This window comes from Panthera tigris, chromosome X (genome assembly GCF_018350195.1).
Source record: "Panthera tigris isolate Pti1 chromosome X, P.tigris_Pti1_mat1.1, whole genome shotgun sequence".
In the NCBI taxonomy this organism is placed as follows: domain Eukaryota; kingdom Metazoa; phylum Chordata; class Mammalia; order Carnivora; family Felidae; genus Panthera; species Panthera tigris.
In genome coordinates, this window is record NC_056677.1 from 112,526,827 (window position 1) to 112,544,725 (window position 17,899).

Sequence of the window (17,899 nt, forward strand, 5' to 3'; positions counted from 1 at the left end):
TAAAAGTTTTTATTTATGTATTTATTTTGAGAGAGAGAGAGAGAGTGTGCATGCAAGCAGGGGAGGGGCAGAGAGAGAGGGAGAGAGTATCTCAAGGAGGCTCCTCACGGTTGGCGTGGAGCCCTACACGGGGCCTCCCATGAACCCTGAGATCATGACCTGAGCCAAAGTCAGACATTTAACCAACGGAGCTACCCAGGCTGAGCTGTCAGCACAGAGCCTGACGAGGGGTTCGAGATCATGACCTGAGCTGAAGTCAGAAGGCTCAACAGACTCACCCACCCAGGTGCCCCAACATACACATTGTTCTCAACAATTGTTTGTGGAGTTTCTTTGAGCCCTGGGGTCAAAGTACTTTCCTCCAGAGAGGATTTTCATTGACTTCTTCCAGGGGTTTTTGGGAAATACCAGTCTGGGGACGCCTGAAAGCAAATTCATGACTTGACTTTCCTGGGGCCACTTCGGTGATGGGACTCCAAACTGCATATATATGTTAGGGCTGGCCTGTGGGCACAACTGTTCAAGGACAGTTCCCCCACTGCCTTTTCTGTTTAGCACCAAGGCCATCTTCCCTGTAGTCCTTTGGGGGAGGAGAAAAAGCTTGCTTCCTGTTCGTCTTTACCCTGAGGGTATTGGTTTTGAGCGGGGTGGGTGGTCTCAGAGCCTTCTTGCCTGGGAGGGCCCTCCTCGAGTTCTCTGCTCTTTATTCCAGGAGGCTACCTAAACTGTCTTTCCAAGTTTGCCCAGGTCAGATGTCCCCAGGGCAAGAGCACCATCAATGCTCCCTCACAGAGGTTACCTCTCTGGCTTCCTGCTTTAGAATTTGACATGGCAGTTCTCTACTTTCTTGTCAGCTCACGTTTTGTTTTTGTTTTTAATTTAAAAGACTTTACTTTGGGGGCTCCTGGGTGGCTCAGTCGGTTAAGCATCCGACTTTGGCTCAGGTCATGATCTCACCGTTCACCAGTTCATGCCCCGCATTAGGTGAGCTGGAGTCCCACTTCTCTCTCTCTTTCCCTCCCCCTTCCTCTCTGCCCCCATGGGATTCTCTCTCTCTCTCTCTCTCTCTCTCTCTCTCTCTCTCTGCCCTCCTTCACTTTGCCCTCTCTTTCTCTCAAAAAAAAAAAAAAAAAGAAAAATTCATTTCCTGTTATGTGAAAAGAAAGAAAAAGAAAACTAAGGCGAATAAAGACTGACCTACAGAGGATTATATGGGGCAAAATCTGAATTGCATCCCAATGGTTTTTGATCCAAATTCTCGTCTCTTTGCAATATACCTAACTACCTCTTGCATTTTTTGACCCCCTGTAGGATATTAGCTCTTAGGACACAGTTAAGAAGTGCCTGGCACATAGTAGATGTTCAAAAATATTTTGCTGAATGGACGAATGGATGAATGAAGCAAAGTTCCCAGCCTTGTGATCCGCTGGGGAACACAGTTGACTAGGGGATGTAAATGTGTGAGTACACTGACTACAATTTGATGTGGTCAGTGACTGGCATACGAGCCCAGTGCTATGAGAGCACAGCATAAAGAATTCTTTGTAGTCATTTACCTGGTTAGACGTAGAGGCTGTGGCGGCAGATGAGGCTGGAGAGAGAAGCAGGATCCAGATCCTTAAGGGCCTTGTTACCACTTTACCCATCACATTGGACCCTTTTGTGTCCCAGAGTGGGAGAGATGCTGTTCCTGGGGTGATTTAATCCTCACAGTACCCATTAAGATAAGTGCTGTTATTGGGTGCCTGGGTGGTTCAGTCAGCTAAGTGTTCCGCTCTTCATTTGGGCTCAGGTCACGATCTCATGGTTCATGAGATTGAGCCCTGCGCCGAGTGCAGAGCCTGCTTGGGATTCTCTCTCTCCCTCTCTCTCTGCCCCTCCCCCACTCACTCTCTATCTCTAAAATAACATAAAAAAGGTAAGTACTGTTACGATTTCTGCGTCATAGGTGTAGAAACCCAGACACTGAGGGGTTAAGCGACTTGGTCACACAGGCTAGCGGATGCCGTACCCGAGCTTTCCACCTTAGGCGGTTTGACTGTGGAGTCCACATCCTTAACCACTGTGCTGTGCTGCTTGTGCCGCTTCTGTTAGTACAGATCATGAACATCCAATACCGATACATGGTATCCCTCCATCCTAGTGCATGCAAATCTGCTAGCTGCATTTTATTGCTCTATATGGTTATTCCATATTTCATTTCACTGTACTGATGGTCTTGTTTTCCAGTTTCTAATTCTTTGCAATAATGGACAGCATTGCCGTGAGTAGTACTTACTCTCCACCCCAAGCTGATTGTGATACTCCCCCACAGGGGCACTCTTTTTTTTTTTTTTTAATATTTTTAAAAGTTTATTCATTTATGTTGAGAGAGAGAGAGAGAGAGAGAGAGAGCGAGCGCACAAGCAGGGGAGGGGCAGAGAGAAGGAGAGACAGAATCTCAAGCAGGCTTTGCACCATCAGCACAGAGCCCGATGTGGGGCTCGAACCCACGAACTGTGAGATCATGACCTAAGCCAAGATCAAGAGTCAGATGCTCAAAAAAAAAAAAAAAAAGAGTCAGATGCTCAACGGTCTGAGCCACCCAGTCGCCCAGCCGCAGTAGGATCACTCTTACCCTCTATCATCACTGTACTAAAGGATCTCTAAAGTTCCTTCAGGCCCGTCACTCTCAGTTCTGGGATTTGCAGAGCCATGATTCTTAATCTAGGAGTTCTGCATGTTGCAGATGACTCAATATGGTAATTGACAAGGTTCATTTGGACTCATTTTCTGAAGATTGAAGGGCCTGGGTGGTGTAACAGCTAGTATTTATTCAAGGCTTCCTATGCTAAGCACTTCACTAAGTACTTTACATACATGATTCTATGTAGTCCTCAACAGTTCTATGAGCAATCTTATTTTTTTAATTAAAAAAAATTTTTTAAGTCATCTCTATACCCATCATGGGGCTCAAACTCATGATCCTGAAATCAGGAGTCACATACTGTACCGACTGAGCCAGCCAGGTGTTCCTATTGTCCCCGTTTTTAAAAAGAGGAGGGGTGCCTGGGGAGTTCAGTCTGTTGAATATCCGACTCTTGATTTCGGCTCAGGTTATGATCCCACAGTTTTTGGGATCAAGTCCTGCATGGGGCTCTGTGCTGACAGCATGGAGCCTGCTTGGGTTTCTCTCCTCCTCTCTCTGCCAGTCCACTGCACAGGCACACTCTCTCTCTCAAAATAAATAAACATTAAAAAAATTCTTAAAAAAATAAAAAGAGGAAACTGAGGGTCCAAGAGGTTAAATGACTTGTTTATGGTCATGCAGCTAGTAACCAGCTGTTTGATTGCAAAGCTCATATTGCCAAGCCCCTCGTTTGCTAGGGCTGCTCTAAAAACACACTACAAAATTGGGAGCTCAAACCAACAGAAATTCATTGTCTCACAGTTCTGGAGACTAGAAGTTCAAGATCAAGGCGTCAGCAGCGTTGGTTCCTTCCGAAGGTTCTGAGGGAGAACTGGTGGTTGCCAGAGGGGAGGCGTTGGGGGATGGGCAAAAATAAATGAAGGGGATTATGAGGTACAAGCTTCCAGGTATAAAAAAAAAGTAAGTTATGGAGATGAAAAACAGAATATAGTCAATAATATTATAGTGTATCTCATTTTTATTCCATGGCCAGATTTTATGTTTTTTAGTTTTTAAGAAAAGTTCAAGCTTCTTTAAAGTTTCTTTATCTTTTTGCAGCCTGAATTCAACAAAAGTCATATTTACTTCCTCTTCAACCACGTTGATATTACTATTGCATACCACGAGGACAGTGGAAGAAATGGGGGTTTTGCGAGATTGGTTTCTGCTAGACTTGAGCCCCAAAGGTAATTAGAGAATATCTTTTTTAATTAGCTCCATTAATTTAAAAATTAATTCAGAATATGGAAGTTCTCAACTAGAATTCTCATTTTTAGGATACATGTGTGATGTCACCTCAGACATACAATTTGAAAAATCAAATAGGCAATTTATTCCCTTCTGCTTGTAGTTAGCATTTGAATACCATGTGATGTGAGAAAGAATTGACAGATCTGGAAGGGAATAGACCTACTGAGGGCATCCTTACTCTCTTCTTTACTTGCTGCCCTATGATAAAGAGCTTAGATTTCAATTTGTGCTTCTTCAGAGGACAGGTCTATTACTGGAGTCTATTAGGCAGGTATCACCTGAGTATAAGGAAGAATCTACTAACAATTAGAGTTCTCTAACTCTAATTAAATAAGCAATCCCAAGAATTAATGAGTACTGTATCCCTGGATGTTACAGAAAGAGCCTAGATGACCCAGGTGTTGGAGAGTTCATAAGTAGGCCTCCAGCATAGTGTCTGGTCCCTAGTAAGTAAGTGCTCAATGAATTGTAAAGGACATTGGGTAACAGATTCGACAGGTGACCTTTAATGCTCCGACTCTAAGATCCTATAGGATAGATTAGTACTCTTCCATTAAGACAGGTAGACAGGGGAATATGGCACACAATGTATAAAATCATGGTCCGTTATGGGAAAAATATACAAAACCTGAAATGTTAAGATGAGGACGTTGTCCCTTGAAACTTCCGTGAGGTGTATTAAAGGAGGCACGTGTGGTAGAATTTTCTGAACACGGAGCAAGGAATTAGGAAATTTGGCTTTTTAGTCTCATCTGTCCTGGTTCCATTTTGGAAGGAAACCCTAAGTTTGTAGAAATGAGCCAGACTTCGTTATTTTTAAGGCTACTACCCTATCTTCCTTTAGGCACGGCTGTTCCGTCTGTCACACATGATGCTCAAAGAGAAAGAATAGAGAATGTGTCGTGCCAAGCTTTTGACCATGGGTAGGTTCACTTGATCTGTCATAGGCTTAATTTCCTCATCTGTGAAAGGAGAGGGCTGAATTAGGAGTTTTTCACGTGGCCCCTGATGTGTCAAACCCTGGAAATTTTTATTGACGTGTATTTTTCTGGGGAAAAGGATCAGGGCGTGTTTTTTGAACAATAGGGCATAAACATAGCTACCAAGAGAGGCCAGGAAATACTCATCATTGTCAAGGGCAATCACCCGTGCTTTTTTTGTGTGTATGTCACTTCTGATATCTGGCAACAGAATTTTAGGACGATGGACCGTGAGGTCTATCTCAGGATGGCTGCTCATATTCAACGTCATTAGGTAGTAAACATACAAAGTATGATCATCCAGGAAGAAGCTAGTCTCAACAGCTATATGAAAATCAAACTTCAGGCTTTACGGTTATACCTCGTATTCTCAGACTCAGAGTAAAAAGCCAAGAAAATGGTTTTTTAGGGTAGCATGTATCTAGTCATTGTAAAGGTCATTTTTGTGGGCCTCTTGAGAACGAGGACTGTGTTATAATTAATTTTTTTTTTTTTAGAATTAGACAGTCTGTTCAAGGCCATAGCAGTGAGTTAGGCCTAATGGTGTTCTAAGCCTACCATCTTGTGTTGTCTTTTAGGTACTGTACCCAGCTAATTTGCCTGATGGTTACCATGGTTGATTGTTCCTTTTTCCTAGAATCACTTGCTTAATTTGGCTTCGAGAATACCATACTTCACTGATTTTCTCCTGTCTCACTAGTCGCTTATCAGTCGTCTCCTCATTTCTCCAACATCTCAATATTGGAGGGTCCCGGGACTGAGTCTTTGAACTTTTTTTCTTCTTTATATATACTTACACACTGGCAATCTTACCCTGTCTCCTGGCGTCAGAGCCCACATTGACTCTTTGATCTGTAGACTTGTATATGCAGCTGTCTACTTGACATCTTCATTTGGATGTCTAGTAGGCACTTCAAATTTAACACGGCCAGAAATGAACTTCTAATCTTTCCTCCAACCTGTTTTTCCTAGTGTCTTCTCCATCTCCGTAAATGGCAACTACATCCTTCCGGTTTCTCAGGCCCCCAAACTATGGCCATACCCTTGACTCCTCTTTATTATTCTTCATTCATACCCTATATCCATGCCAACCTTTGGCAGATAACGTGGCTCTCTTCTTAAAATATATTCAGGATCCACCACCAGTTCTCATCACCTCCACCACTATCATCTGGTCCAAGACATCATTATATCTCAAGTGAATTAGGGCAAAACCCTCGCTGGTCTCCCTGGTGCCACCCTTGACTTCCAGCAGTCTCTTCTCAATACAGCTTGCAGAGTATTCCTTTTGAAATGTCAGCTCATGTCAGCCTTCTGCTCAGAATCTTCCAGTGACTTCCCATCTCACTTAGAGTAAAAGCCAGTTTTGAAAATGGCCTACAAGGCCTTATACAGCCCACACGCAAGGCCAGTGGTTTAAAATAGGGCTTTTACATTGATTAGAGATCTTTTTTTTTAATATGAAATTTGTTGTCAAATTGGTTTCCATACAACACCCAGTGCTCATCCCCACAGGTGCCCTTCTCCATGCCCATCACCCACTTTTCCCTCCCCCCGCCCCCCATCAACCCTCAGTTTATTCTCAGTTTTTAAGAGTCTCTTATGGTTTGGCTCCCTCCCTCTCTAACTATTTTTCCCCCTTCCCCTCCTCCATGGTCTCCTGTCTTTCTCAGGATCCACATAAGAGTGAAAACATATGGTATCTGTCTTTCTCTGACTTATTTCACTCAGCATCACACTCTCCAGTTCCATCCACGTTGCTACAAAAGGCCAGATTTCATTCTTTCTCATTGCCGAGTAGTGTTCCATTATGTATATAAACCACATCTCCTTTATCCGTTCATCAGTGGATGGACATTTAGGCTCTTTCCATAATTTGGCTATTGTTGAAAGTGCTGCTGTAAACATCGGGGTCCATGTGCCCCTATGCATCAGCACTCCTGGATCCCTTGGGTCAATTCCTAGCAGTGCTGTTGCTGGGTCATAGGGTAGATCTACTTTTAATTTTTTGAGGAACCTCCACACTGTTTTCCAGAGCGCCTGCACCAGTTTGCATTCCCATGATTAGAGACCTTAATACAATTTTTGCCGCATAATCTCATTGATGTGAAATGCAGATATTTCATGTGCTGGGTTCAAGGCCCAGACTTAAACAGGGAACCTTGATATGCATTATCGTGCAGTCATTGAATTTTTTTTCTATAGATGTTATTTGTCGGTAGCCTTAACAATGATCATTTTTAAAATTCATCGCTGTTTCACAATACAATTTGGCTTTCAATGAATTCACCCTCCAAACCCTTAGTAAGGACATATCATATGTCAGACACTAGGGTGACAAAAAATGAATGGGAAGAGGTGCACACGAATGGCATCCGCAATGGTGAGTGAATGGCGTTATTGCACACGTACTTCTAGAAATAACAGTCCCACAAGGATTGCATATTATTCTTTAAACAGAAGCCAAGGGATAAATTGTATGTTGAGCAAATAATTCAAAAGGGAAGCATCACTGTTTCTCTTTTTGATTTTTCCATCTCCTCTTTATTCCTCTTTTATGTTTTGCGTGATATTGCGGTCTCTTTATTCTTTTTCTTAAAGATTTTATTTTTAAGCAATCTTTACACCCAATATGGGCCTCGAATTTACAACCCGGAGATCCAGAATCATGTACTCTACCGACTGAGCCAGCCAGGTGCCCCATGAGAAGGTTCTTAGCGACACATTTTCTCTTGCTATCTGAAAGTAGAGCGTTCCTCTGAAAGCTTTTGGAAGTCGAAATGTCAAAAGCGAAGAAGCAATTGCCATTCATTTATACGGAAAATTTTGTGAGCATTTCCAGACTCCCCAAATCCCCTTTCTTAGGCTTTTCTGATACCTTAAGGCACATCTTGCTAATGGATGCACAACATAAGCCAAGATAAAGCGCAGATGCTCACACAGTTCAGAGCTCTGGGAGCTTGATGTCGAGATGTCGAGTGTAGTTCCCCAGGAAGGAGCTGGGCGGCGCCACTCTCGCTACTGGGTGGGAGGGGAACTGCCTCTCTAATGGCTCCCTGCAACACCAACACTGAATGCACTTTTTGATTTTTCAGAAAAGTGAAAATCCTCTTCGGATTTCTCTCACTTAGTGAAAACAGGTACTAATGGAGGTCTTTCGTAAAAGCGAAGTGGCATAAAGTGAGCTTTGGAAAAGCAGGGGATACCTGTTTGATGTGTTGGGCAGTATATTGACTCTTATTTGAGTGTTAGGGACATTTAGAAACAAGGCCATTTTTTTTTTTTTAAGTAGGCTTCATGCCCAGCAGGCTTGAACTCATGCCCCTGAGATCAAGACCTGAGCTGAGATCAAGAGTTGGACGCTTAAGCAACTGAGCCACCCTGGTGCCCCAAAACAAAAGTATTTAAAATCATAAAGTTTTGGGGTGCCTGGGTGACTCAGTCGGTTAAGTGTCCAGCTTCAGCTCAGGTCATGATCTCACACTCCGTGAGTTTGAGCCCCGCGTCGGACTCTGTGCTTAGCAGCTCAGAGCCTGGAGCCTGCTTCGGATTCTGGGTCTCCCTCTCTCTCTGCCCCTCCCCTGCTCATGCTCTGTCTCTCTCTGTCTCAAAAAAAAAAAAAAAAAAAAAAAAAAAACATTAAAAACATAAAATCATAAAGTTTTAAATACTAATTATAATGAAAGGCAAATTTTTTCAACCTGCTACTGTTACATTCCTGAACAGCCATGAATTGGAATTTACAACGGTAGTTTGGTATAAAAATTACTTTCTCTTTCTTACCCCCTTCTTTCTTAGCCATAAGCATTCAGGTGAAGGCCGCCTAGCCTGTAATGGACCCCCTATGGAAATTCCTGAAGAACATACAGAGAAGTTTAATGTAACCTACACTTACTCTGTGCAATTTGAAGTAAGTATTCCACGCCATCATCTTACTTTTGTTCCAAATCAGGTACATAACTATCATATACTTCATTAATATTAAAGCCTTAATTTTGATCATCAGGGTTGTATAACCCAGCCAAAAGCCCGAGAAAGTAGGTAAGTTCTTTACATTCAAACCATTCAGAGGACCATCCTTAAAGGAATATCTGTATTAAATCTACCACATTTCAGGTACCGTGCCAGGTAATTTACTTTCTCCTACTTCCTCAGAGGTTTGAAGGAAGTACGTGGGAAACTGGAGGGGTGTTGCCTGGGCTTGGCAGGTTGCTCAAGTGGGACCTGAAAGGAAGAGTATGTTGTGGAAGAGACAGAGGATAGGATATGTAGTGAGAAGAGCATCCATATTGGGCTCAGACTGACCTGTGGTTCAAATTGAGGCTTGGCCACTTACTGGCCGCGTGAGCTTAGGTAAGTCGTGGGATCTCAGGCTCGATTTCTTCTCTGGGCATTTGTTCCTCGTTTTCAGAATATATAAAGACCTTAGCATTGCACAGAATAGGTCCTCAACATATGGCCTTCATTATTGTTTCTACACATTTAATTCTTCTTTTGTAAGTAGCTATTTTTATGAAGTGGTGTGTATCTTCGGTGGCTAGACAGATGTACAGACTGACTATTAACAGTCTGGTGAATAATCTAACAGCTCTCTGATGCCCGTGTTTCCCAAAGGTTTTTCTGCAAACTGGTTGCTTCACATTTTATTTATTTTTGCTTTATATTTTCTTTTCTTCATATTTATTTTAAATTCATTTATTTTGACAGAGAGAGGGAGGGGCAGAATCCCAAGCAGGCTCAGCAGGGCTCGGTGCGGCCTCGAACTCATGATCTGTGAGATCACGACCGGAGCCAAGATCAAGAGTCAGACGCTCAACCGACTGAGTCACCCAGGCGCCCCTTATTTTTGCTTTGTGTTTTAAAGGGTGTTAGGTGAGAAAAGGGTCCTGCGATGAGGTTACTTTGGAGAATGCTAGGTCAAGCAATGTTAAAACAATGCATTGAGAGTATTCATTATGTTAAAAAACACTGAATTTTCAAAAGATAATTATAATACTTAGCATTTCATAGACCATGGCAGAACTCATGGGGATATAATGTTCTTTAGAATATACAAGGGAAACACTGCACGTGGTGCCAAAAAATATACGATTTTGTACAAATGAGATATTTACATGTGCTGTTTTCACTTCATGTGTACATCATGGATGTCTTTCCGTGTCAGTAGAGTCACATCCTTTTTATTTTTTAATTTTTAAAGATTTTTTTTTGATTAGAAAAATTTCTTTATTGTTTATTCCTTTTTTGAGAGAGAGACACACACAGAGCATGAGCGGGGGGCAGGCAGAGAGAGAGGGAGACACAGAATCTGAAGCAAGATCCACGCTCTGAGCTGTCAGCGCAGAGCCCGACGCGGGCCTCGAACTCACAAACTGAGATCATGACCTGAGCCAAAGTTGGATGCTTAACTGACTGAGCTACCAGGTGCCCCTATTTTTTAATTTTTAATATTTATTTTTATTTTAGAGAGAGTGCATCAGTCAGGGAGAGGGGTAGAGGGAGACAGAGAGAGAGAGAGAGAGAGAGTGCGCGCAGATCTTAAGCAGGCTCCGTGCTCAGTGTGGAGCCCATGTGGGGGCTCAATCCCACGACCCTGGGATCATGAGCTGAGCTAAAAATGAAGAGTCAGATACTCAGCCGACTGAGCCACCCAGGCGCCCCAGAGTCCCATCCTTTTTTTTAATTTTTATTAAAAAATTTTTTTTAATGTTTATTTTTTACACAGAGAGAGAGAGAGAGAGAGAGAGAGAGAGAGAGAGGGAGAGAATGAGTGGGGGAGGGGCAGAGAGAGAGAGGGAGACACAGAATCCGAAGCAGGCTCCAGGCTCTGAGCTGTCAGCACAGAGCCCGACGTGGGGCTTGAACCCACAAAAAGTGAGATCATGACCCGAGCTGAAGTCGAACACCCAACCGACTGAGCCACCCAGGCACCCCCCCCCATCCTTTTTTTAATTTACTGCATACTGCATTTAATGTGTAGGCCATGGTTGACTTATTTAGTGCTTCATTGAGAAAAACAACCCAAATGTCTAATTTTTAATTTAGAAACGGTGCTTTAATGAACGTTCTTATGTTTCTTCTTGTGTGATTATTTCCTAAAGTTCAATTCCCAGCACCAGGATTATGTAGGTAAAAGGGTGTGCAGATTTCGAGAACACATTGCCAAATTCTTGTCCAGAGAAGTTGCTGGGCCCGAGGATGTGCTGTTTCCTCACATACTCAGCAGTGCTAGGTTTTTGTCAATATTTTAAAATTTTGCTTCAGAGTTTTATTTTATTTATTTTTTAACATTTATTTATTTATTTTGAGAGAGGCAGAGAGAGTGCGAGCGGGGAAGGGGCAGAGAGAGAGGGAGGCAGAGAATCCCGAGCAGGCTCTGCACTGTCAGCACGGAATCCCATGCGGGGCTCGAACTCACAAAACCGTGAGATCATAACCTGAGCCCTGACCAAGAGCCGTCCTGTGCTTCCAAATTTTAATTCTGTGACTATACCAAAGGGAGATCGATTCATATTAAGCAAACCCCTAATTGTCCAATGTATAAACCAGAATACCGATTTATTAATTTACATGGAAAAATATGAGTGCCAGGGACCACACCATTCATGTTAGCTGGTTAGCACATCTGCCTGTGATAACGATATATGAGAAAGCAAATAGAAATAGAATAGCATAAATAGAAAGTTTGTTGGTGAGCCTAGGACCCCAGAGCAAAAGGAAGTGGGTATTAAAACATGATATTCATGGCCCTCTAGTCCTCTGCTTGCCCATGGACCAGATGTTTATATTCATGGGCTGGGTACTCTTAGTCCTGGACAGTATTACAGGTGTTTCATCGAAAGATTAACTTGGGGGCTTTCCTTTTATAGGGAAAGCCTTTTAAGACTATATAGATTTATGCATTTCTCTTTTTATTTTTTTTTAAGGCAATATCTCATATTTTTGAGTCGGCTTTGATCATACTCGATTTGGTGTAAATGACTTATTTCTTAAAGCTTTAGATGTGCTTTCTTGAGACCAAGCCCTAATCACATTATTGGGGATTAGGTCTCAAATTTCTTCAAACATTTACAAATTGTGCTCAGCTTGTGTCATTTCTATACATGACCTGCCAGCCATCACAACATGATTTTTTTCCTAATCTCAGTCTGAAAGCAATCGTATCTTAGGGCTGCCTTGCTTTTGTCCCTATGTATCACCTATGTGGTTATATCCATTTTATAAATGAGGCTACTGAAGCCCAGTGAGGTGGGGTAATTTTCTCAGGATCATTGCTGGCGGGAGGCGCAAGTGATATTCAAACTGGCCCCCAAACTCATAGCTTTTCTGCTATACCATTCTGGCTTTCCGTATTAAAGGTCTATTATATCTTCTGTCCACAGAGTTACTCTAAAGAAAATGAGAAATGTTTATATTAGAAATGCATGTGTGTGCTTTGGATCATCTGGCTAGAGGTCAGGATTACTTGAGCCTACATCCTGCGGTTTACGCAAAGTACAATCGGTGAAAACAGGCAATTTACTAGTCCAATATGGTCAGCCTTCTGATCTCTGGATGAAATACAGAAGTGTAATCTGGGGGAAGGAATGGAATACACCCTGAAGAAATTAAAATAACTTTCCCTAATGATTGAGAACATTATTAAAAGTCTAAGTTATTATCAGAAGTTGATCAGGGGCACCTGGGTGGCTCAGTCAGTTGGGCGTCCGACTTCAGCTCAGGTCATGATGGGTCTCATGGTCAGTGAGTTTGAGCCCCGAGATGGGCTCTGTGCTGACAGCTCGGAGCCTGGAGCCTGCTTCAAATTCTTTGTCTTCTCTCTCTGCCCCTCCTCTGCTCACATGCTGTCTCTCTCTCTCTGTCTCTCTGAAAAATAATAAATAAACATTAAAAAAATTAAAAGAAGATGATCAAAGAACTGAAGCCCTTCTACATTTTTATCACTTATTCGTCAGCTATACACATTTAAATGTAGTGGCACGCCTGGCTGGCTCAGTCAGTAGAGCCTGCAATTCTTGATCTCAGGGTGGTGAGTTCAAGCCTTGCTTTGGGCATGGAGCGTACTTAAATTAAAAAAAAAAATTAAATGTAGGAACTTTTATGCTTGCTGTAAAAGCCAAGGGAACGCACATCTAAATTGAAGTTCAGATTCACACCGGGAGCCTCCACGGTATGGAGCTAGTGGACTGTCTGCCTGTCAGGAAGCAACTGTGGCTACCGACCGAGCTGAAGCTCAAGTTCAGATGCAGCTGTACCAAATGGGGGAATTTGGGGGAAGTCACGTTATTTGGGGTTAGGGCTCAATCCCTTGGTCCTTAACACGCCTACTCTTGGAAGCTTTTCCAGAAGAGGGAATTCTTTCCCTCTCCTTGAAACTCACTTAGGGTTCTTAGGAGGCCCTTGGCCTCAATAAGTGGCATGATGCAAAGGCCCAGACGCGCCTGAGTTTGAAAACTGGTGCTGACGTTTATTAGCTGTGTGAACTTCCTCATCTGTAAAATGGGGATAAAATCATCACCTCCGGTGATTATTCTGGGGTATGTGAGCTCACATAAAACGTTTAGCACCGTACCTAGCCTGTAGTAGGCACACGATCCTTTCCATTCCTCCTTGCGGACACAGGAGCACTTGATTTACAGGTGTCTCACACAGCAGCGTGAGATCGTGCGGTGAGAAAACACCACGCCGCCATAGTCTGTATCTGAACACCAGCGCGTTGCCGTTGTAGGCGGGGGCGAGCATAAGGAAGCGTGCTGTTACACATCTCTGGTGCTGTTCATTTTATGGTCTTGAGTTGAAAAATGCTTTCTTAACCCGGTGATAATGATGCACATCAACCCTTCCCAAAGTGCACTCCCTAGAACACGAGTCAGACAAGTTTGGAAAATGCTGCTTTCTACAACTTCATTTCTGAGCTTCCCAAAGCACATGAGTAAAATATGTAAAAGTCTCCTAATGAAGAAATCTTTTGACTGAGTCTAACTCAGTCAGCCACACTTGACTCTGGAGTACTCTTGTGGAGTAAAATCTATATTGCATCGTGGCTCCCACTTGGGGTGTCTCAAGTGTCCATGGTGGTTGCATCTTAGAGTACCTCACAAAATCTTATTGAAACCACAACAGAGCTTGAGTTTTCCGCCGACAAATAAGAGGCAAACCTTCATATGTTGGTAACTGTAATATAAAAGAACTGAAACCGCATTATAGCGTAGAAAGGATTTTGTCAGTTAGCTGGGTTGATATTATTTATTGAATTGCTTCAGTGGTAATAACTACTTGAAGTGGAAATTGAACGTGAATTTGAAAATCGCTATTTTTCAACCTCCAATTAAGTAATTGATTCAGGCCGATAGTATCAATGGATGTTAAAATCGGAGATGAACGAGCGTTAGGAAAGCTGGTTGTTCTCACAGTGGGAGAGTGTCACCCCACGCATGACTTGCTAATTGCAAATGGGAAAATATAAAAATAAGTGAGTGGATAAGGAAATAAATGAACACGAGTTCGTATCAGTATCTCTGACCATAATGCAGCACTACAGCGTTCGGGCTAGCCCTCTCCCCTTGCTGACTGCTAACTTCTTTCTCTGATGCTGAGAAATATGGCCCCCATCTTCTATAATGTGTTGATTTATTTGTTTTTTTAAAAAAATTTTTTGATGTTTATTTATTTTTGTGTGTGTGAGAGAGAGACACAGAGTGCGAGTGGGAGAGGGGCATAGATAGAGAGAGAGAGAGGGAGACACAGAATCTGAAGCAGGCTCCAGGCTCCAAGCTGTTAGCACAGAGTCCGATGCGGGGCTCGAACCCATGAACCGTGAGACTGTGACCTGAGCCGAAGTTGGACGCTCAACCAACTGAGCCACCCAGGCACTCCTGATTTATTTGTTCAGTCCTAGCATACATGTAGTGTCAAAACTGATAACCCATACCCCTGTGAGAGATTAATTAATTAATTAATTAATTTATAAATGGGAAATTCTGATACTTACTGATTTTTTAAAATATATTTTTAATGTTTATTTTTGAGAGAGGGAGACAGAGCACAAGCAGGGGAGGGGCAGAGACAGAGGGAGACAGAGTCGGAAGCAGGCTCCAGGTTCTGAGCGGTCAGCACAGAGCCCGACTCGGGGCTCGAACTCACTGATCATGAGATCACGACCTGAGCCAAAGTCAGATGCTTAACCGGCTGAGCCACCCAGGGGCGCCGAGAAACAAATTTATTAACTGGAATGCAGTGTTTCTATAGCACTCATTTTAGTAAAGAAATACCTTGTGGTTTTTTTTTTTTTTTAATCTTTGAAAGCCAGCTCATATTTCACACAGCTCATTTCACTTAGGACTAGCCACATTTCAGGTGCTGGATAGCCACATGTGACTAGGGGCCACTACCTTGGCAAAGATCTACACCTCCGTGCTTTCTGGGAATTTCCCCTCGGGTCCACGCTTCCGCGTGTTTCCCCCCCTTCCTGCTGCTTCTCACTCTCAGTACAGAAAATCTCACCAGGTCTTGTGACACGGATGGATTCCAGGCCCTTGGCTGGATGAACTACACTGTCTCACCCCGTGCGGACTGCGGAAGGCTTCCATGTACCTCTGGCACACGGGTCGTTCTCGGGGTCAGTGGGGGAGGGGCAGGCACAATCCCGACGCAGGGATGGGGCAGGGAGATATGGACAGGAAGCCACACCCCATGCATACGTCAAACCACTTACAGGTGTCAGGACCATGCAGCAGCTGGGGCCCTCGACCACCTGAGACCTCCTTGAACCTCCTCGACAGCCACCTGCAAACTGCTGTTTGGAAGCAGAGCTCACGGTCATCGGTGAGGTTGTGGGCCTCAGCCCCTGGTCAGGCAGCTACTGGCTACAGAAAGGTCCAGAGGCGGTATAGTGTTTAGTTACAATTCTTTCCGGGTTTTTAATTAAGCGTCTTGTGGGGCACCTGGGTGGCTCAGTCGGTTGAGCGTCTGTCTCTTGATTTTGGCTCGGGTCACGATCCCCGGGTCGTGAGATCGAGCCCTGCCTCAGGCTCCACCTGAGCTTGGAGCTTGCTTAAGAGTCTTGCTCCCGCTGCCCCTCCCCCACACTAGTTCACACGCTCTCTTTCTCTCTCTCTCTCTCTCTCTAAAAAAAAGAAAGCATCTTGTGTATTTTATGTTTTCAGAAAATGATTCATGTTCCCAAATGGGTATACAGTTTGGAGTTTATATAACAAATATGTTCAGAAGTTATTGAAGGATGGGTCATAAAGATTAATATCTGAGTGAAGACCTTTTATTCATACATTTATATGACAGATATTTGTCGAGTGCCTACTATATGCCTAGCCTGGGAATTTTTATTAAGTAACTTCTTTACCTTCATTTTTCACAATAGTCCTCTGAAAGCAGGTACTGTTTTAAAACTCCACTTTATAGAAAAGAAAACCGAGGGGCACGTGGGTGGCTCGGTCGGTTGAGCGTCCAACTCTTGGTTTCAGCTCAGGTCATGGTCTCACAGTTTGTGAGGTCGAGCCCCGCATGGGGCTCTGTGCCGACAGCGCGGAGCCTGCTTGGGATTCTCTCTCTCTCCCCTCTCTCTGCCCTTCCCCCACTCTCGCTCTCCCAAAATAAAGAAATAAACTTAAAAATAAATAAAAACTGAGACCCATAGAGGGAAAGCCACTTGCCAAATGGCTTTTACAAATGTAAAGGATTATAAACCAAGATTAGTTTGACTAGAGAGTCCAGGCTCTTGACGCAGCCTCTATAATACGTGGTGTGAGTTTAAAATGGGAAGGAATTATGGCAGGTGAATGGGCCAAGAAGGCTTTATAAGAGAGGAGTGTGAGGCATTGTGGGAAGGCCAATGGACTGAGTTAAGAGACCTAGATTTTAGGCATTTGGAGAGGAGCTAGGGTAGGGCTTTCTGGGGAAGAGTGTACATGGGAACAGTACCTATGGGGAAGAGTGAACAAAAGTCCAATTGAAAGAAAATTGTCTTCATTTGCTTATTCATTCATCAGATGATAGTAAATGCATTTTATGTGCCAGGGATTAGGTGCTGGGGTCCCTAAGGGCCAAAAAGATTCAGTTTGACACCTCAGACTTTAATCGTTTATATAGTATTGGTAGGAAGTTTAGAAAGATAGACTTGGGCCAGATTTTGAATGGCCTTGAATGCCAGGCTACGTATTACTATTCACAATACTTTTATTTCAGAAACTTACCGTTTTTATACCACGAACCAAAGGTTTTGTGGCTTCATTCTAATCACATTACTCTTAGCCATGTATGTGACTTACATAAGCTTCATTTGTGGGTTGGCCTGGGATCCTAGCCACATTTATAGCATTGGGTTTTTGTTCCCCCTCCAAAGCATATTCTTGATTTGTAGGCAGCATGGGCCAGTAACTGAATTGAGAAGCAGAGAATTTTGGTGCTGGCTTGCCTCAAGCTCATACTGTGACCTTGAGCAAGTTCGTTTTGCTCTCTGAACGTCAGTTTCCCCTGTAATAAAATGAGAGAGTTGAAATGGATCAGTAGTTCTCAACCCTATCAGACTGATGTTCTCTTTTTTTTTAATTTAGTGAGAGAGAGCATGAGTGGGGGAGAGGGGCAGAGGGAGTGATGAGAGAGAGAGAGAGAGAATCAGAATCTTAAGCAGGCTCCATGCTCCGTGTGGAGCCCGACATGGGACTCGATCCCAGGACCCTGGGATCATGACCTGAGAGTGGAACTCCAGATCCCGACACTCCACTGTCTGGGCCACCCAGGCGCCCTGATGTCTTATTTTAATATCAGATGTTTTCTCTGTCTCCCTTTACTATTGTAAATTCATATTTATAGACACTAGATGATTGAACCTGTCTGTACACCTAGTTTCAATAAATATCAATATAACATCCTAACTGTAATATAAAAGAAAGAAAAAGAAAGTAATTTTTAAGAAAATAGCATGTATTTCAGTACATATTTCAGTCCCCGTCAGATGCATGCACCAATGTGTTTAATCACTGTA

The 17,899-nt window shown here is 43.2% G+C and overlaps 1 protein-coding gene across 8 annotated transcripts in view; it reads left to right on the top strand.

The window, feature by feature from the left end:
• LOC102949390 (transmembrane 9 superfamily member 2-like) overlaps positions 1–17,899 on the top strand; it is an 88,051-nt gene that overhangs the window by 27,176 nt on the left and 42,976 nt on the right. For 5 of the 8 annotated variants that reach the window (XM_042974901.1, XM_042974908.1, XM_042974902.1 and 2 more), the window contains 3 exons: positions 3,728–3,855; positions 8,698–8,809; positions 15,616–15,723. In XM_042974901.1, the coding sequence (XP_042830835.1) occupies positions 3,728–3,855; positions 8,698–8,809; positions 15,616–15,723 (348 nt within the window). The remainder of the gene's footprint in view (positions 1–3,727; positions 3,856–8,697; positions 8,810–15,615; positions 15,724–17,899) is intronic. The other 3 variants (XM_042974905.1, XM_042974906.1, XM_015544874.2) reach the window with 1 other exon arrangement.